The sequence below is a fragment of the Myodes glareolus genome, chromosome 9 (genome assembly GCF_982192425.1).
Source record: "Myodes glareolus chromosome 9, mMyoGla1.1, whole genome shotgun sequence".
Taxonomy (NCBI): domain Eukaryota; kingdom Metazoa; phylum Chordata; class Mammalia; order Rodentia; family Cricetidae; genus Myodes; species Myodes glareolus.
The window spans coordinates 45,946,850-45,967,742 of NC_142034.1; the positions used below are offsets into that span (position 1 = coordinate 45,946,850).

Below are 20,893 nucleotides of genomic sequence, written 5' to 3' on the forward strand. Positions count from 1 at the left end.
AGAGACTAAGGATAAAAAACAAAATATAACAAAACCCTGTGAAAACTCATACTTTGTAAGTTTGTGGCAGAATATATATACATATTTAAAAAGAATAGGGCTGGGCAGTGGTGGTGCACGTCTTTAATCCCAGCACTCAGGAGGCAGAGGCAGGCGGATCTCTGAGTTCGAGGCCAGCTTGGTCTACAAGAGCTAGTTCCAGGACAGGCTTGATAGCTACAGTGAAACCCTGTCTCAAAAACCAAAATAATAATAATAATATAAAATAATAAAAAGAATAGGAATTTGAACACAGCTATATTGTATAGATGGACATTGATTCTCACAGAAAACATGGGCTGTTAAGTGAAAATCACCAGTACTAGGTATGGGTTCCCTCTCTACATGCTATTAGTCAGGGAGACTTTACAGGCATCCCCCAAAATACAGGCTATTGGTCATTGCTCTTAGCAATGGTAGCCTACAGAATTAAATGGTATGTTCCTACTGCTGAAGACATAATAGACTTTGGCTGCAGAGCATAGAAATCAATCTGGAATTAACCTGAAAGTTTCTTTCTGCTGACTGATTTTTATAGTGCTAGAAGGTGCAATGCAGGCCATTGTGGGGAGGAGACATGCAGCCAGCCAATCCTGCATGTTGCAACACTGGCCTCCCAGACAAGATGCACCCACCGGTGCAACAGTGGCACAAAGGTGAAGTGGTAACCAACTGCTTTTAGATTGAATATGAGGCTTGTTCTACATGAAAGAATTTAGACCTTGTATAGTTCTGAAGGGTATAGGCTCTGGGGGAAGAACCTATTACTATTTTTTCTTAAACAGCATGTTGTTGAACTACCTTTTTAATATTTATGCTTACACTCACAGATGAGCATTGCCCTCAACATTGACCAGAGAGGCTTCTTTCTGCAGTGGCCAAAAGTAATGCACACTCCTAACTGGTCAAGGTGCTGCAGTGGTCAATAGTTAATGTACACTCCTAACTGGTTGAGGTGCTAAGAGGATCTGCGGAGGGCTCATCCCAAAACAGGGCACCTATCCACCTCTTATGTCTCAACAGAAGTTCAGGAAAACTGCAGAAGGGCAGAAAGAATACAAGAGCCAGAGGATAGGAAGTTATGTGAGATGCTGGGCATTACACCCTGGAACTCATTGCAGCACAAGAACAAGTCAAACAAGATCAGTAAACATTCTAACAGGCAGTACTAACTGGACTTAGTGGGTTATTGACAACAAAAAAAAAGGGAAAGGCCATGAAAGGGAGAGGGGCATGTGCTAGAGGTGTCAGAAGTGGGAGGGAGGAGCTGGGAGTTCCTGGGGGAGGAGGAAGGAGAGTTGGGGATGCATACAATCAAGACTGTTTACATGATGAAACTGTCAAGAAATAACTAAAAGTATTCTATAAAACAAGAGTGGCTGGAGAAATGGCTCAGTATTTAAGAACACTTGCCATTTCTTCCACAGGACCTGGGTTTAATTCTGACAACTACCTATAACTCCAGCTTCAGGAGATTTGATGCTGCTGGCCCCCTCAAGCATCTGCATCATGTGTACACACCCACATGTAGACATACACCTATACATAATTAAAAATAAGTCTTTAAAAAGGACACATGAGTTAAAAAAAGATTTAAGACCAAGTTTATTTTCTTTTTTCATTTCCCCGTTCTGTACTAGGAAGTCTGAAGATTTGGCTAACAGGAAAAAGATAAAATGCTGTCACAAATGAAGACAATCTAATTACCCAGGGCTTTATTGCTACTTACCGATGGCACTTTTAAAAGAGCTTTACTATGTCTGATACAGCCACATAATCATGGATGTTAGCATAGCTTGTTTTCACACTAGGCTTGAAACCTACGTATATAATTTCCTTTGTGTTGTCTTCACAGCTTTTAAGTAGGACACTAGCTGTACACGAAGTAGTGTGAGGTAAGACGGAAAATGCAGGTAGGCATGTTTAAAAGATTGACAAGTCTGGAAACGTTTTCTCAAAGAATAATTTTTGCTTCCTTCCCCATTTCACTACTTGCTTCTGACTAATACCAGTGTAACAGAAGCCTTTAACTTCCAAATTGAAAAGAAGATCCATCCATTCTACTATGTTTCAAGCCCAGAGATACAATCTGAAGAAGCAGGATAGGTTCCCAGGCATAAACCCAAGAGAAATGAAAATACATGTGCAGATTAAAACTTATATGCAAGTTCATGTTCATTATTTCTAACAGTCTACAATTCTAGCACTTGGGAGGTGAAGACAGAAGAATTAGGAGTTCAAAGTAAGCTTTGAATACATGGTGAGTTGCATAAGATCTTGCCTCAAAAGAAACAAACAAATAAACAGGAACCTCTCCCCCCCAAAAAACCCCCACAAAACAACAACAACAATAACCACCACAAAAATCACAAGTACAATCTCAATGCACAAGAAGCTGAGGCAGGAAGATCGCTGTAAATCTGAGGCCATTTTGGGTTACAGAATGTGATTCTATCTTAAAGAAAACAACAACAACAACAACAGAGAAAACCCCCCAAAATTAAAATCGGGGCCAGTGATATATTGAAGCAGTAGAGGGCTTGCCTTACATGAAACAAGGCTCCTGGGTTCCATCCTTAGCACAATGAGGCAACAAACACCACCACAAACTTAACCTAAGTTCCTCTTGAAGACCATGAGGGGTAGCCTTGGAAAAGACTTTCAGGATGCAGAACCTCTGGAGAACCCTGAATAGCAGGGCAAAATTTCTCAAGGCACTAGTTGTATGAAGATCCAGCTGGCTTATTTTAAAGCCAGGCAAAACCCAGGACTCCTCCTTCTGCTGTGAGGCCTCTTATCTGAGCTGAATATCTAGAAGTTTACTTTCCTTACCTGTGAAAAGGTTCGCTATGAGCAAGTAAGGCATTATTTCCTACAGGGAAATCCAAGATTACAGAGGCCAACAGGCAGTACACCTCTAAAGTCCCTCCTTTACTTTATACTCTTTGCACATAGTTCACCAATAGTGAAGTGCAGATCAAGTTTGATTAAAGAATTTTCATCATTTTCCTTTTAAAGATACTTAGATGTTTGCTAATAATATAATTTTTAAATTGCCAAACACTATTTGGATATTTTAAATGCCCAGATTAAAAAAAAAACTAGGCAGATTCAAGAAATATGCATAGGAACATACCATCAGACACTGTAAGCCCTTGATGTATGCTATTCTACTTAGCTAAGGCAGTTTATGTGAAGATTTGGATTATGTAAACTTCATTTCTACATATATCACCTTATCTGTCTAGTCTGGATCACAAGTCAATTCCATGCAACCCGTGTTAAACCGACTTTCTCTTTTTACCCATGTGAACAATGTCAAATAGAAATATTTGAGTGTGAAAATTTCATCAAAATAAAAAAAAGTCAACCAGTGCCAGGCAGAGCTTGAAAAGCAGGTAACCCCACTAACTCTTCTATGCCAGGGGGTAATTCACCCAGAATATAAGAAAACAACAGCTGTCTTCTTTCTACTGTCAGAAATATCCACATTCGACAGAAACATAAAGCTGAGCTTAGATCATTTCCTTTGCATAGTCAGACTTCCTGGCAAAGTGCTCATTCCTACCTATGATGGGGGACACTGAGGAGGAAGCATTGTGAACCCAAGCTAATTTTCAAAAGTTTTCTCTCCCTTACTTAAAAAAATTGTCATTGCCAGAGAGTTTGTCAGGAAGTTATTAACATGGCCTAGGGAAACTAGTTGTAATTGTGGACTGCTACACTTCTAATGAGATGAAAGCCCAAGCAAGAAGTAGCACAGCCTCTAAAGAGTGAGATTATTTTGATTATGTCTAAACTCAACTATTGACTCAATAGGATACAGTATTTCTTGCTTTCACCTCTGATCTGTAAGCTCAAATTCAATTACTTGTAATCTCTTCTATTCCGGGAGGGCACAAGTCAACAAAGTTAAGGTAAAGGGCTGTGTGGTTAGCTTTAACTGTCAACTTGGACAGAGTCTAGATACCCGAGAAGAGAGTCAGTGAGGGACTGCCTACATGGGGCAGCCTGAGGGCGTGTATCCAGGGGACTGTCATAATTAAGTTAACTGATGGGGTAAGACTCAGCACACTTTTGAGTGGCACCATTCCCTGGGCAGGTTTGGTCCTAAACTGAGTAAGAGTAGAGAAACTGAGCTGAACACAAGCAAGCAAGAAAGTGAGCATGTATGCATTCATTTCTCACTGCTCTTGACTGTGAATGTGATGTGACTACTGTTTGAAATTTCTGCCTTGACTTCCCTACAATAATGGAATAATCTGGAATTATGAGCTAAAACAAACTCTTTCTTCCTAGAATTGCTTTTTGTCTAGACAGTTTATCCTAGCAACAAAAAGGAAATTAGAACATATATGTGCAGTTTTACCTGCATGCTTGTTGCGTCTGTGGCTGATTCTTGGTGTAGATGAGCCATTCCCCCGTGGTAGAAAAAGAGCAGCACCTTTGACAGTTAAAAAGCTCTCGCTGATGCTGAAATGAAAAAGTTAAGAGAAACATTACTTAAGGATGGAAAGTAAAGGGAGACCCAGTTTAGGATTTCTTTCTTTGCCTTATCCAAAGTTCCAACTTCACAGGGAGGCTGGAGAGGCAAAGGCAGGCATCTGATCTCTGTGAGCTCAAGGCCAGCCAGCCTGGGCTATAAAGCGATTTGCATGCCAATCAGGGCCAACAAACAAAATGAAAAGGAAATTAAACAATAATAACAAACCCAAATTAAAAAAAATCACTAAAAATTAAAAATAAAAAGCCAAACCAAACCAAAACTCAGCAATTTCAAGAGTAGAGATTATTCATTATTCTGGTTGCTCACATTTAGTCCCGCCTACTCTAGACAATTTTTCTAAAACAAACTTAAAATATTTTATTTAAATTTCATGAACAACTTTAAATAAATAAAAGGAAAAAGGCTCTAGAACTAAATTGTGAGGTCTGAATCCCAGCTCTGTTGCTGTGTGGTTATTTACTCTTCTATAAAATGAAGTTATGAGAAGTTAATGAACATACAGCTTCCTTAGGTGTTACCTGGGTTCACAGAAGTAAGCTCTCCCTAACCCCAAAACAGGGTTTCTCTGTGTAGCCCTGGCTATCCTGGAGCTCGCTCTGTAGACCATGCTGGCCTTGAAACTCAGAGATCTACCTGCCTCTGCCTCCCAAGTGCTAGGATTAAAGGTGTGCACTACCAATGCCCGGAAGAAATTAAGTTCTTAATAAATATTAAATATTATTAGTGATTATCTGTGATAGTATTTTAATGGTGTTCTGATAAGATATAAAAAGCTTCCTGTTTTCTTTTTCAAAATTAAGTTTCGTTTTTAATTTTTGTGGTGCTAGGTCCTGGAATCAAGCCCAGGGCCTTACATATATTTGGTAATTACTTTATCACCAACTACCCTGAATGCTTCAATATTTATTTTTAACAGAGTCAGAGTTTGAAAGAATACTTAAACACACATACACACACACACCATTCTCAAGTGTGAGCTCAAAATTGTATCCTCATTAAATAGAACAGTGGTTACCAAAACCTGAAAAGGATAATATGAAATGGGGGACAAAGAGGGGATGGTGGCTGGTGTGTACAGGAGTCTAGCTGGATAGGACAAATAGCTTCTAATGTTTTATAGCACAGTAGCATAACTATGATTGATTACAAGTGTACACTTCAAATTAGCAATAAGATTTTGATGGTTCCTAAAAAAGGAAATGATAAATATCTAAGGTGATGACTATGACCTTTGAGCACCCAGACTTATCACTGAACACTGTCTACATGCGGTGGAGAGATGGCTCCCCAGTTAAGAGCACTTGCTCTTTCAGAGGGCTCAGGTTAAATTCCCAGCACCCATATGGTGGCTCATATGGATGGAACCATTCAGTTCCAGGGGATTCAACAAGCAAACATATGGTGCACTCACATGTATATAGGCAAAACATTCATGCACATAAGTAAAAATAAATAAATCTAAAGAAATAAAAACTGTATACGGGTATCAAAATATTATATTTTATCTCATAAATATGTACAACTGCTGTGTGCAAATTAAAAATAGAGAACTAGAATTAATTGCACTCTCAGCAAGCTGCACTGAAGGGGACTAGCACAGGCAGCGAGCTTTACTCCCTGGAGTGGATCTCCACATTAGCATCATTCATGTGGGAGGCTGATAACATAAGTGGAGAATTACTGCTTAGAACAGAAGATATTCAAAATTATAATTACAAGTGGATATCCACAGAAAACATATCGAAATTTCTTTTATAACAAGGGAGTTAACAAGCCTTTCATTATTATTCACAAAATCTGAAAAGGATAGAAAGTCAGAACTTTTAAGTCACTCATGGCAAAGTTTAGAAACATGTAATAGAGGTTTCTATGTTTGCCCCCAAGTATGTAGTGCTATTCCAGGTTAACCAGTGCATGCAAACAATGCTGCCTACTCAAACTTTTTACTTGGAAAAATCTAATTGGCATCTCAAATTTCCACTGTCAAGGCTAAATTACTGGGCTGGGGACACAGCTTACAGGTAAAGCACTTGCCAAACATGAGCAAAAATCTTAGCTTAATCCCCCAATACTGTCAAATCAAACCAAAAACAAACAAACAAACAAAAAACCTGGAAAAAAACCCATCATCAGAAATAAGAAAGAATCTCTCTAAACCTTTCCTGTGGTTCTGGGGACCAAACCCAGGACCTCACACACTAGGCAAGAGCTTCACTATGGAGCTAAGGCCCAGTACTCCAAACTCTTAAGCACTTCCTCACAACTGATCCTGACATTCATCTACACAGTTGTTTGGGACAAATTCTGAACAGTCACGTCAGCCTTTGTATCTTTTTACCTCCCTGCAATATATCTCTAATCCATCTGCAAATCCTATGGGATGCACTCTCAACCCACCTTGAATTGTCCACCGACTCCCATCATAATTTCGACTCTGGTTCATAGTATTGCCATTTCCTTCTTATGCTGTGTTTGCTTGGGCTTTTTAAAAAGTGTTTTACCTGGGTGGTAGTGGCGAATGCCTTTAATCCCAGCACCCAGGAGGCAGAGGCATGCCTACACAAGGAAATCCTTTCTCAAAAAACCAACCAACTGGGGCTGGAGAGGTGGCTCAGTGCTTAAGAGCACTAGCTGCTCTTACAGAGGTCCTGAGTTCAATTCCCAGTACTGACACGGTGGCTCACAACCATCTATAATGAGATCTGGTGCCCTCTTCTGGCTTGCAGGTGTGTATGCAGAAAGAACTCTATACATAATAAGTAAGCCTTAAAAACAAACAAACAAACAACCCCCCCCAAACCACAAATAAATACAAAAAAATTCACCTTTGCTGATGTAACTGAGTCTTAGCCACTCCCCTGATTTTTTGAGATAGGATCTCACACAGCCACGCTGGCCTTGAACTTACTATGTAGCCAAGAATGACTCTAAATGGATCGTCTTGTATCCACTTCCCAAGTACTGGGATGAAGGTGTGAGCCGTCATGCACTTCCAACAGTTCTTTAGTGGTGAGACAGTGTTATATTACTAGAACTACAATGACTTTTCCTCCAGTTTCCTAGCACTTACTAGACTGACTTGTACACACAATCAGTAGTTGTCCAGTAAACTTTTGTTAGCATAATGGTGAAAAAGTGAAAATAGATAAAGAAAAGAAATTTTCTGTTTTGTTTTGAAGTAGAACATCATGTATAGCCCACACTGGTTTTGCTCAACTATGTAGTTATAGATGATGACTTCATCTCTTCCTCCTGCTGCTACTTCTCCAGTGTTGATATTTTAGACAAGTGCTAACATAACCTGAGTGTTTAGTTTGTAATAAAAATTTTCAAATAAAAATTTTCAAACAGATAGGCAAGGTGGTGAATGCCTTTAATTCCAGCACCCAGGAGGCAGAGGCAAGTGTGAGGACAGCCTGGTCATACTAAGATCATCTAAAACAAATCAAAACAAAACAAAAAACAAACAAAAAACCAAAACAAATCTTTTTTTAAAATTTTTATTTTTATAGAGCTCTACATTTTTCTCTGCTCCCCTCCCTGCCTCTCCCCTTCCCACTTCAACCCTCTCTCTCCTAAAGTCCCCATGCTCCCAATTTACTCGGGAGATCTTGTCTTTTTCTACTTTCTACTTCCCATGTAGATTAGATCTATATATGTCTCTCTTAGTGTCTGCATTGTTGTCTAAGTTCTCTGGGATTGTGGTTTGTAGGCTGGCTTTCTTTGCTTTATGTTTAAAAACCACCTATGAGTGAGTACATGTGATAATTGTCTTTCTGGGTCTCGGTTACCTCACTCAAAAAAATGTTTTCTAGCTCCATCAATTTTCCTGCAAAATTCAAGCTGTCGTTATTTTTTTTCCTGCTGTGTAGTACTCCGTTGTGTAAATGGACCACATTTTCCTTATCCATTCTTCGGTCAAAGGGCATTTAGGTTGTTTATGGTAAGTGGGCAAGCTGAAATCAGCAGCTTTATAATGCTCAATGTCATGCTGCAATAAAGTGGTATGCGATTGATAAAATTTTTGAGGTTGTAAGCAGCCAGAGATATTGGACACATTTTAAAAAAATAAAACACATTAGGAATCTATAGATGTCATTGAAAAAACTTGCATGCTGGCTAGGAGAGGCTGCCTTGATTTTGTTTTGTTTTCATCTTTAAATAAAGCACTGTTCTCTTGTGGTCTGTTGAGCAATCCCTGTCTCCTGTTACATCCGTGGTGTGCACATGCCCCTGTGTTGTGAACCAGTTTCACTGACATTATGGGAACAATGTAAAACAAAATGTCTGAGTGACAGGATGAGTGGGGTATACCACAGACGGGAAATGAAATTCACACTTCTGCCAACACAGCAACTGTCTGCTTTACTAACTGAAAAAAACAAAGTAAGTTAAATAGTCTACCTACTCACTAAGCAAAGCTAACAGTTTTGGGCACTTGGGTTCTCAGTGAACACAGCAGTTATCTATACCTGCGAAAGAAGTATTTGCCGAGTGACAGCGTAGCAGCTGAGCACGCTCCAGTCACTCCTTTGGTGATACACAAGTAGTTTCCTTTGACAAACAGCAGCTGAAACTAACTTCCTGGTTTGGGGAGTTCTGTAACACTTTTGTAGCCTATGTGTTAAAGAATATCTATAAACATTTTTTTTAAAAAAACAGTTAAATGTGCTTTTCAAAATGCATGTAGTGTTTTCACAAAAGTAATGGTTGGGGCAATGGCCTTAGTTAATTCAAAGGTGTTTGGATTCTATAAATTCATGACTAGAAAGAACAGGAGCATCTGGGGATGTAGCTCAGTTTGAAAAGTGCTTGTTCAGCATGTACAAAGTACTGAGTTTGATCCCCAGTACTGCAGACTGGATGTGGTGACAGTGACATAAATTTGTAAAAACAGATCAGGGATCATACCCACATAGGGATAAGGGAAAGTTAACCCAGCTACATTAAATGCTAGGTACTAAGTGCCTCATTTCAACTTTATAACACAACCTACTACTTTTAGCTCCACTTTATTTAGAGGTATCAGACGGGCTCAAAACAGTATTTGTCCAAGATCATATAGCTAGTAACCTCAGAACAAGGATTCAAATCTGATGTGAAAACCCTTACTCTAAATAATTTTTCTTTGTTACTCTAATTTTAGGAACAGTATAATAGATGAAATATAGTATCTTCTCTACAGAGAATTTAAAAATATAGCACAGAGTGAGAGAACTAAAGGTAATGGAGAACATCCGGCTGGGAGGTTAATCTAACTGGGCTGGATAACTAAGAACCACACCCTCTACTGTGAGTGAGAGCAGCACTTCAGTCTCAAAGATGGGGGAAAGTGCACTGTGTTCTTTGGGCAAGCACCCCTGGGCCAAAGCCTTCAGATCAAAATCATTTCCTAAAGCAAGCCATTTGTCAACTGGCTGCTTTTTTTCTCAGGCAAAGTACATAATGGAAAAGGTTAACTAAGGGAAGGAAGAAAATACTTAGCCATTCTGAGATTGGAAAAATCTTTGAGGAATGTGGTCAGAGTGGTCGCCCGTGACCAGGCAAGAAGGTTAAGGAAACAAAATAAAGCAGTGCACACCTGGCCAAATGACTGAATGTTGGCTGGACCAGAGATTCTGTTTTATAATGAAACATACACAGAAAGAAATGGGTAATTTACTATGAAAATAAAAGTTTTAGGGATGGGCGATGGCTCAGCAGTTAAAACCACTGGCTGCTCTTACAGAGGACCTGGGTTTGGTTCTAAGCACCCGCACAGCATCTCACAACCACCTATATTTCCAATTCCAGGGAATCTGATTCCCTCTTCTGACCTCCTCAGGCACCAGACACTCACGTAGTGAGTAAATGTAGGCAAAACACTTGTAAAAATAAAAATAAGCAAATCTTAAAAAGTTATTTTAAAAAGGAACTTTCATGCCAGGTGGAGGTGGCACACGCCTTTAATCCCAGCACTCGGGAAGCAGAGGCAGGCGGATCTCTGTGAGATTGAGACCAACAGAACTAGTTCCAGGACAGCCAAGGTTACCCAAAGAAACCCTGTCTCAAAAAACCAACCCAAACCAATCAAAAAACATAACAACAAAACAAAACAACAAAAAACAAAACCAACAACAAAAAACAGGGCGGAAAAAGACATTATGCACTTCATGATTGCAAGAAACTCAGAAGCATATTTCTAAGTAAGGCGAAAAACATAACTTTGTATTCCTAAAGGAATCCAGATTACAATAAAGGAAATAGAAATGCAGGTATCAGGCTGTCCTTGGTGAGTAGGCATTCCCCAATCCTATCAAATACAGCCCCAGACTGGACAATACTGGAAACAGCAAATCAAATACAGCAAAGCAAATACCTGGAAGCCATTCCCCTGGGACATCAAGTCCCAGACACAGATCTATGGATGAATAGAGGTAGCAAGGTTAATTCTCTCCTTATGAATACAAAAGTACAGTAGACCAATTAGTAAAACACAAGAGCTTAGGCTTCCAGTTCTTACTGATTAACTACAACCATCAGACCATTTTAATTCCAGCTAATTTTCCATCTTGACTCTGTTGTGCAATGACAAGTAAAACTATAGTCAGTTATTTGTTTCCCCCTTTTCTATTTCCTACAGTTGAAGAAGGCAGAGTCTGGGGAAGGGCCTTTGTTCAAGTTCATGAGACAAATTACAAGGAGGATTGACTGACCTCTTTGGTTTTTTCCCTATAGACCTTACTTAATTGGGGAGAGAGACAAAAAATTAAAATATTAGAAAATGTCTTTTAGGTTTGTTCATTTTAAATGTTCAATTATGAAAAAGATCTTATTTCATTGTTGCCTTGGTAACATACATTATATCATATGTATGTTTGATAGAAACAATTTTATTGTTGACTCTACAATTCAGTCTTCTAATTTAACACATCTGGTTTGATGTTTGCTATTTCTGGCTATCTAGCAACAGATCTTCCTCTTCTAACATAACCCATCTTTCTCATTCATTCATTCATTCATTCATTCATTCATTCATTCATTTTGGTATTAGAATCCTGAGTGTTGCATGTTAGACAAATCTCTACCACTGAGGTATATCCCAAGGCATGTGTGGCACAGGTCATGGCACACTAGTGGACGACAAAGGACAACTTTTCTGGAGTTTGTTCTCTTATTGTTTTTGAGGCAGGGTCTCTCTTGTTTTTGCTGCTACACTTACACTTGTACTCTAGGCTATCTGGCTTGAGGGCTTCCAGAGATGCTGTCACTGCTGCCCATTTCATAACAGGAGTGCAGGGTTAGAGATGAGCACTTATGCGGGCTCAGATTGCTTCCTATCATTGAGTCATCTCCCTGGGCCCTCTTTTTGCTTTTAAGACAGGATCTCAAGGATGCTTAAAGCAGGCCTTGAACTCATGATCCTCTTGCCTCATCCTCCTGAACAGTGGAGAGGACAGGCCTACATTAGCAGATCTGGCCACTCTATTTCTTTTTTCGGAAACTACCAAAACTTGGTGACTTCAAGTTCAGGATCTTTGAGAGGCTGTGAGGGAAGCTGAAATGTGGCTTATGTCTGACAGAATCCTTCCTTTGGGGCTAAGAGTCTTAAGCAAGTGAACCAAAGGAAGATGTATTATAGGGTATGGTCATGCTCACTGTGGGGAGCTGCAAGTTCTCTACTAGTCTGTTTCTGTTTAACGGCCTTCCAAGGATACCCTTCATTTCAGCTGTTCTCTGAGCTGGGTCCTTTAGCACTCCCATCCACTAAGTGTACTCTACGTTGTTTAATAAATATTTTGGGGGGGCTGGAGAGATGGCTCAGCGGTTAAGAGCATTGCCTGCTCTTTCAAAGGTCCTGAGTTCAATTCCCAGCAACCACATGGTGGCTCACAACCATCTGAACTGAGATCTGATGCCCTCTTCTGGCCTGCAGACAGATTCACAGACAGAATATTATATAATAAATAAATAAATAAATAATAAATATTTAAAAAAAATAAATATTTTGCTTAAAATAGTTTAAAATTCATTTCTGAGTTTCCTACAGACTCCCAAGTATCAAATGAAGCCAGAGATTCAAATCATTTGCCACAAGCCACACAGCTGATTAGCAACAGAGCCAGGTTACTAAGTCCCCCATATCACCTGACACCCAGGATGGCATGTAACCTGTTAGATATTATTATCAAAGGATATATTGCTATCCTAATAGTTTGAAGCAAGTAACATTTAAAAACACATCTAGGGTAGACAGATGCTTCAGTGGTTAGGACTGTTTGCTGCTCTTGCAGAGGACTGGAGTTTGATGGGTGATTCACAAGTGTACCTCCAGCTCTGGGGATCTGACACCTTCTTCCACAGGCACCCACATGCATTTGTGCACACATATGTGCATACTCATATATGTAAATAAATAAAATAAATAATAATAAATCATTTAAAAAGAAAAATTAACATATAAAGAAGCAAATTACTACATATAAAACAAAACGCACATTTGGTCAGACAGGTGTGATGGCGTGTGCTTATCATTATAGCACTTAGGAGGCTGAGTCAGAAGAATGAAAACTAGTATGAGTTATAGACAAAGACACTCTCTTAAACAAATGAGCCAGCCAACCAACCAACTAACCAAACAAAACCCCAAGTGCTAGATCTGGCCAATCTGTGTATATAGAACAAAGGTAGGATTTGATGGCGACATTTGTTATTTGCTCTGTTTTTCAAGCCTTTTGTTTGTTTGTTTGTTTGTTTTTGAGACAGGGTTTCTCTGTATAACGCTAGTTACAGCCCTGTGTAATCCTGGTACTTGTTTTGTAGACTGGGCTGGCCTTCTAAGGATTCTTAAACAGAGTTCAGGCCTGAGTGGGAAAAGATTGAGAGATATTCCCATGAGGTAAATATGTTCATATTATTTAAACTGTTCCTTTTTCCATCAAGTTTCTCAGGTATTAAAACTGACTTTAGGGGCTGGAGAGATTTCTCAGCCGCTAAGAACACTGGCTGCTCTTCCTGAGGACCCGGGTTCAATTCTCAGTACCCATACGGCAGCTTGCAACTCTTTGTAGTTCCAGTTCCAGGAGATCTGATACCCTCGCACAGACATACATGCAGGTAAAACATCAATGCATATAAAAATAAAAATAAATCATTAAAAAATAAAATTGACTTAAAAAACTACTAAACTACCCCTGCCCCCAAATGGCCGGGCAGTAGTGGTGCACATCTTTAATCCCAGCACTCAGGAGGCAGATGCAGGTGGATTTTTGTGAGTTCGAGACAAGCCTGGTCTACAGAGTGGGTTCCAGGACAATCAGGGCTACACAGAGAAACCCTGTCTCAAAAAACCAAAGGAAAAAACAAAACAAAACTAAAACTAGCTATTAAAACCAAAATGCAGGGTATGGTGCCACACCTCTTTAATCCCAGTACTCAGGAAACAGGTGAATCTCTGTGAGATTGAGGTCAGTCTGGTTTACAGAATTTCAGGTCAGTTAGGGCTACACTGTAACCCTGCCTCAAAACAAAACAAAACAAAACAAAACAGAACCATCAACCAACCAACCAACCAACCAACCAATTCCCCTCAACCCAAGCTAAAATGTCAGGAAAACCATGGGCCTTTAAACGAAGGCAGGCAAGTCTACCACAGGTGAAGAAGTGGATAATTACCCAGTCCTTGGCTTCCTTACGGTATTCTAGAAGACTTAGAGCATTTCTTTCTACATATTATCTGACCACATACCCATTTTATCTCCTTACAGAGACTTAAAGCATTTAGCATTTTATGTGTGTTTTAGAAGAACTACTAAGCATTAAACACCAAAGCTGGTGGATGTAGCACAGGGCTTCATATAATAGCAAGAGGGTCCAATTTATACCCTTTGTGAGACTAGTGTGGACCTAAAATAATTTTGATATTACGATGGACAAGAGAATGTATTCTTGGATTCCTTCAAGTTGCTTCAAACTTTGACATAGTAGCCTGGCTCCAACACTTTCCAGTTTGAGTTAAGCCTGAATCCAGGCCTGCCTATGACACTGCTTGCTGCCTTGCTGTCTCTGCAGCTGCCATTGCAAAGCTCAGTTTCAACCTTGTCTCTAGCAATCATCCAAAAATAACTATCCTAAACAACAAAACCACCACCACAAAAACAAAACAAAACAAAACAAAAAAAAACACCGAGTGTCCATCAGAGCACATGGTCGGAACACAAAACAGGCTGTAGACTTCAGTGACTGACAGTGATAGCAAGTTCTGTTTTTTGAGGAAGTCTTTTTCCAAGAGGAGAAATTGCTCACATCAAAGGAGCCCATTTCCCTTACAGGCTGAGTTAGCAAAGCTCATTCTTAGAGTCTCGTTTCAACTATTCCTTTAGAAAGGAAAAAACTTAAAGTTTCTAGACCTAGAAGTGATGACCTGAGCAGTTCTTTCCCAGAACTTAAAACATTGGACATGCCAAGAAGACGTGATGAACATTAGTAGGAAGGAAATTTAAAGTGATTGATAGGAATAAACAAAACAATACAAAATAAAAAGAGAAGCACTTACGGCACGCTACTCAGCATTTGAAGAATCATTTATTTTTGTGATTTAACAAATGCTTTCCTAGGCACTGAAAACATCCCTGCAGCAGGAGGAATGCAAGGTAAGCCTTCAAGTATTTGGTTAAGAAGTCAAATCCCATTTTCAGTCAATCCATTTCCTCCTCTTCCTTAGAAAGGCCTCTTCTAGGGTTCAGGTCATTCTATTCATTGTCAGCACCTTTGACATCCTTGCTACTGTCAGTTACCTATTCCTAAATCTCTTTCACCCCGGCTTTCCCTACAATTTAACAGGACTTTATGGTTTATTCAACAACTTTGCCCCTAAACTTCTCATCATTCCAATTTCCAAAAACCCTCACCGAGACTCTTCAAATAGACCTCAAATTCCCAAGTTTCCTCTGGAAGACATGAAATATTGATAGATTTGGTTTCAGATATAATTCTCTCAGGCTGGGTGGTGGTGGCACACACTTTTAGTTCCAACACTTGGGAGGCAGAGGCAGGAGGATCTCTGTGAGTTCGAGGCCAGTCTGGTCTACAGAGTGAGTTCCAGGACAGCCAGAACTGTTACACTGAGAAACCCTATCTCGAAAAACAACAACAAAAACCAAACCAAAACAAACAACAACAAAAACAACAAAAATCATACTATCTTCTGACTAAAGGCATCTTTCCTTCTTTTGACTCCTGTATGTTAACTCCATCTTCAACCTGAGGAAAACTTCTAGTTCCTTGATTCCTAATTTTTTAACAGGCTATCAACTTTCTTTTGATCTTTCTTTCTTTCTTTCTTTCTTTCTTTCTTTCTTTCTTTCTTTCTTTCTTCTTTTTTCTTTTGTGGTTTTATTGAGACAGGGTTTCTCAGTGGCTTTGGAGCCTGTCCTGGAACTAACTCTTGTAGACCAGGCTGGCCTCGAACTCACAGAGATCTACCTGCATCTGCCACCCGAGTGCTGGGATTAAAGGCGTGCGCCACCACTGCCCAGCCTTGACTTTTCTTTCTTAACCAACACAACATCATGTGGCATTTCCCAACTGTTTTCCCAGAATTATACCTCCCTACTCCTGAGTTCTCCTGCAGCTTAGAATTGTACGGTTTAATGAATTATTTATTACCTGCCTGAGCAAGTAAGCACCTTGTTCAATGCTATCTTTTCAGTGTTGAGCAGAGTGCCTAACACCAAGTGAACATTCAATAAATATACAGTGTTTCCATAAACAAGAGAAAAGAAGTCCAACACTGAAAAAGATTATAAAGCAATGCCTCAGAATGTCACAACACACCTATGGTCTTAGTTACACCGAGGTCAGAGATGACAGCAAGAATACGGAGATAATCCAGCTGGGCACTTTACACCTCACAACAACTCCTCCTCCTCCCCTGTCAATCCGAACCTTTGAACCTTTGTGCTCCCCTAAATCCCACATTCGACTGCTAACCTGCCTTCTACAATGTTGGGGATGGGGAAGATGCTGTGACTTCTCCCAGCTGCTCCCTCTGACCTCAAAACTTACTGTCTTTCTTTAGTGAGAGACAACAATATATCCTGGGTCCTTGATTCCATTTCCTTACTTCCAGTTTGTATTGCTAGGAATTGCTTTTTCCTAGCCTGGAAATATTCTCAAGACTGGATTCTTACATTCCTAAAAAAAGGCACACATGGGTGTGCATGCACGCAAACACACACACACACACACACACACACACACACACACACACACCACTCACTCTTAACCTAGTTTAATGTCACCTCCTAGAATATATTCATTACTAAAAAATAAAAAAAAAATCTGTACCCACCGCTGTCATTTTCTTCCCTTGCCAGTCATCCAGCCATTTTCCCTCTCACGTCATCTCATGTCTCCCCTGTGGCTCCTCTGAAACCCAGAGGGCAGAGACTATGGGTGTTCACTTCAACAATCTTTTGCTCGTCACTGAACACTTGATATGTAAACACTTTCCATCTCCTTGAGACTCTACTTCCAGATAGCTTCTAAAATATGGCATCTATTCTGAACCTCTCTTGGGCATCCCAGTTCAGTATTTTGTCAGTAGTACTCCCCTATCCTGGCCACTGTATTTAAGCCATAAAGATAGTATTTGAAAATGAATTCACAAACAAGTAACTGTATTTAAAAATCATGGGCGGGTAAGATTGCTTAGTGGATAAGGGAGTTTGCCACCACACGATGGCCTGAAGTAGATCCCTGAGGTCCCACACAGCAGGAAAAAATTTGTTCCTGTAAATATTCTCAGACCTATCCACACAAATTGAATAAAGTGTTGAAAAAATAAAACTTCTAGATTCTCTTGAAAAATTGGAGTGTTTGAACAGAAACACACAAAGTCCCTTCTAACACCTGGCTAGGGTGTGCAGCAGTGCTGCCACTTTAGACACTACACAGTGGGACCGTGAGAACTAGAGGACAAGGGACAGGGACACCAGCTTGTACATCTGTGTTAGAAGGTCAGAGAAAGAGTCTCCAATAAAGTAGCATTTGAACTTTCCACCGTTTGAACCTGCTGCTCTGTACTTAGAAGGGGATGCAGGGACTAGAAGAGTAAAGGCAGAAGGAGCAGCAAGGAAGTCTTCTGAGGCACAACTGAGGCTGGCTGCTTTGGGAGATAGCAAGGAGTTAGAGGAAGTCTGCAGGTAGCAGTGAGTTTTGGAAGATAAGTGTCTACAAGGTGTCAGTCTCCTGGTGATGGCTAATCCAGCTTTCAACATGCAACACCCAGAAACTTCTCCTTTTAAAATGTAATGAGCATTTCTTTTTTCACTTAATCTTGCTCAATCATTTAATCATTTGATATTATGAACTTTTTGTTAGCTTGTTTTGATTTGTTTTAGAGACAGTCTCACTGGGTAGTGCTGATAGGCTTGAAACCTGCTACATAGACTAGGTTTGCTTTGAACTTGAAGTATTTCTCCTGTCTCTGCCTCCTGAATGTGAGGTTACAGACATGTTTCCGACTATTCCTTCATATTCTTATTTATTATTCCTCATATTTCAGACTATTCCTTCATATTCTCATTTGCGGCTGTTATTTTTCGGTCAGTTTCTTAAACTATCATGTGTCCCATGATTTCATTATCAGCCTCTTTGCCTTTTTTTTTAAATCCTTCTGACTTTTTTTTTTTAAACATTTATTTATTTATTACATACACAATATTCTGTCTGTATGTATGCCTGCAGGCCAGAAGAGGGCACCAGACCCCATTACAGATGGTTGTGAGCCACCATGTGGTTGCTGGGAATTGAACTCAGGACCTTTGGAAGAGCAGGCAATGCTCTTAACCTCTGAGCCATCTCTCCAGCCCCAGCCTCTTTGCTTTTTATACATTCTCTTGGATTTATACTTAGAGTCATCCTCCTATATGCTGATGATTCTGGGCTATCTATTCATGCACAATGTTAAAATTTATCACCTGTTAAGAGTTTGGATGTGTGTTTAGTTTTTATTAAAAAGCTATTTTACCACCTTGGTTGAATTTTGCATATATATAGTCCCCCCTCCCCCATGAAGGTTTCTTTGTATAAAAATACTCTGGCTGTCCTAGTGTCCTAGAATTAGCTCTGTAGAACAGGCTGGCTTTGAATTCACAGAGATCTGCCTGTCTCTGCCTCCTGAGTATTGGGATTAAAGGCGTGCATCACTACCGGCTGGCTAATATCTTACTCTTAAAAATAAAAGTTGGTAGGATGCAGAGATGACTGGTTAAGAGCAATTGCTCTTCTGGAGGACATGATTTCAGTTCCCAGCATATACAATAGGCAGCTTACAAATGCTTGTAACTTTAGCTCCAGGAGATCTGACACTTGCTTCTGGACTCTAAGGGTACCTGCACATATGTGCACATACACACATAGCTAAACAATAATAAAATATTCTAAAAATAATCAAGGCCTCACTGGCAGAGTGCTGATAAGATGCAATGCCCTTTTGTTAACTTACAACCAAAAACCAAATGATGATACCAGAATGAGGAAAAAACAAGGAAGTGGTTGCATGACAAAATATTTGAACTTCTGCTTAAGAAAAATTGGGTTAAAAAAAAGCTATACATAAGAAAAATGGGAAGACTAGAAATGGTTGTCAAGAAGGATGGTGGCAGTGGTTGTTTTTCTTCTCTTTTCATAAAGAAAATTAAAGTTATAATGTGCTTTCAATTTTTAAAGAAGAAAAAAGAGGCAAGAAAAAGGAGGGAAGGAAGGAAACTAAACAAGGCAGCGAAGGAAAACACCACCGTGGGAACAGAGTCAAGCACACAAACAGATGTTTTGCGTAAGCTACATTTTAGAGACATCTGCCTTTGTGCAAGACTTGAAAAGAGCTGTGGTCAACAAGTTTTTCTCAGCATGAGGGGTGGGGCTTAGAGGAAAGTGAGCTGTGAAGAAACCAACAATTACAACTCATAGGGCAGAGAAATACAAAGTTTTTTAGGTTAACTTCTATGTTCATTGCCTATCTCTCTGCCCCAAATACCTTCCAGCAGTGGCGTCCACTAGTCAAACAAGGAAGAACTCTTGTCTTTTTGTTTTTAGTTTTATTTTCATATCTCTTAGTATTCAGGCATCTGTACTGGCCTGACCTTGGGTACACGTCCTCAGCTGTAGCCACTAAGAGCACCTCCTGTGCACATTCATTACGTTTCCTTTTAAAAGGGCCCTGCCCACCTCCCATCTCTCTCTGTCTTTCTGTCTCTGTCTGTCTGTCTCTCTCTCCTCTCTTCTCTTCTGCCACTCCTGTTCCCAGAGGCCAGTCTCCCACCTCCCCTCCCCCTTTTCCCATTCACTTTCCCCCAATTAAAAAAAAAAATCTCTTCACCTGAGCTCTGTTGTATGGTGTCTTTCTTTTGCGCCACTTCTTTTCAAATTGTAACAATATGGATAATTGTTTAGCCTAAATGTGTGTATGCATGTGCACGGTATGCATGCCACACGCTTGATGCCAGGCAAAAGAGGGTGTCGGATCCTCTGAAACTAAGGCTACAGATGGCTGGGAGCTGCCATGTGGGTGCCGGGAACTGAACCAGGGTCCTCTGCAAGAGCACCCAGTACTTTTTAACCAGATAAGTTACTCTCTAGTTTCTGCCCATGTCTTTTTATTTAAGTGATGAGGTTCTTTACCATCAACAACATTTAACTCTTAGGAAGAGCTATCTCACCCTTGTGGGAGAACAGATAAGGTAGAACTTACTGCCGAAAGTGGTCTTCTTCCTTCTCCCCTTCTTGTTCTTACTCTAAATAAAAAAGCTTATCATATACAGAAAAACATAGGTAAAAGCAAAGATAATACAATTGTTGATCTGCTCTACTGCCTTGTGTCTTATGTATATTCAATTTCCTTTCTGTTTAGTTAGATGAATATTTTAGGTCTATACTGTTTGCTTTTGTATGAAGACAGTATAGGCAGACTGTCATACTACTTCATACAGTGCCCAGGGTAATGTCATATAGTTAAATAAATATTTGGAAATGGTAACAGGGATGCCAAAGACTGAAGTATACTTTAAAATAAAGTATGAGCGGTATTGTGTCTTCTCTGGTGTTTACTTGGCAAATAAGGAAGTTCACATAGTTTAACAGACCGCAGAAGAGGTTCTCTTACTTGATCTTGTTTGGCACCTTGAATTGGCAACTCCTTCAACTCAAAAAAGAACTTTCAACTGACTTGCAAAGTCCTATGTTGTGCTCTATCTTGAACTTCCTTTTCTGAGAAGTCGGGTGTGTTATATGGGTTACTGCCCTACATCTGTCTTCTGGGCAAGTTGAGTACAAAAGACTTAGAAATCTCTTGTTCAGATACTGGAG

At 39.8% G+C, this 20,893-nt stretch overlaps 1 protein-coding gene across 3 annotated transcripts in view; it reads right to left on the minus strand.

The window, feature by feature from the left end:
• The window catches only part of Ssh2 (slingshot protein phosphatase 2), a 243,935-nt gene that overhangs the window by 64,889 nt on the left and 158,153 nt on the right, over positions 1-20,893 (minus strand). For all 3 annotated transcript variants that reach the window (XM_085695369.2, XM_085695371.2, XM_085695370.2), the window contains one exon: positions 4,409-4,512. In XM_085695369.2, the coding sequence (XP_085551495.1) occupies positions 4,409-4,512 (104 nt within the window). The remainder of the gene's footprint in view (positions 1-4,408; positions 4,513-20,893) is intronic.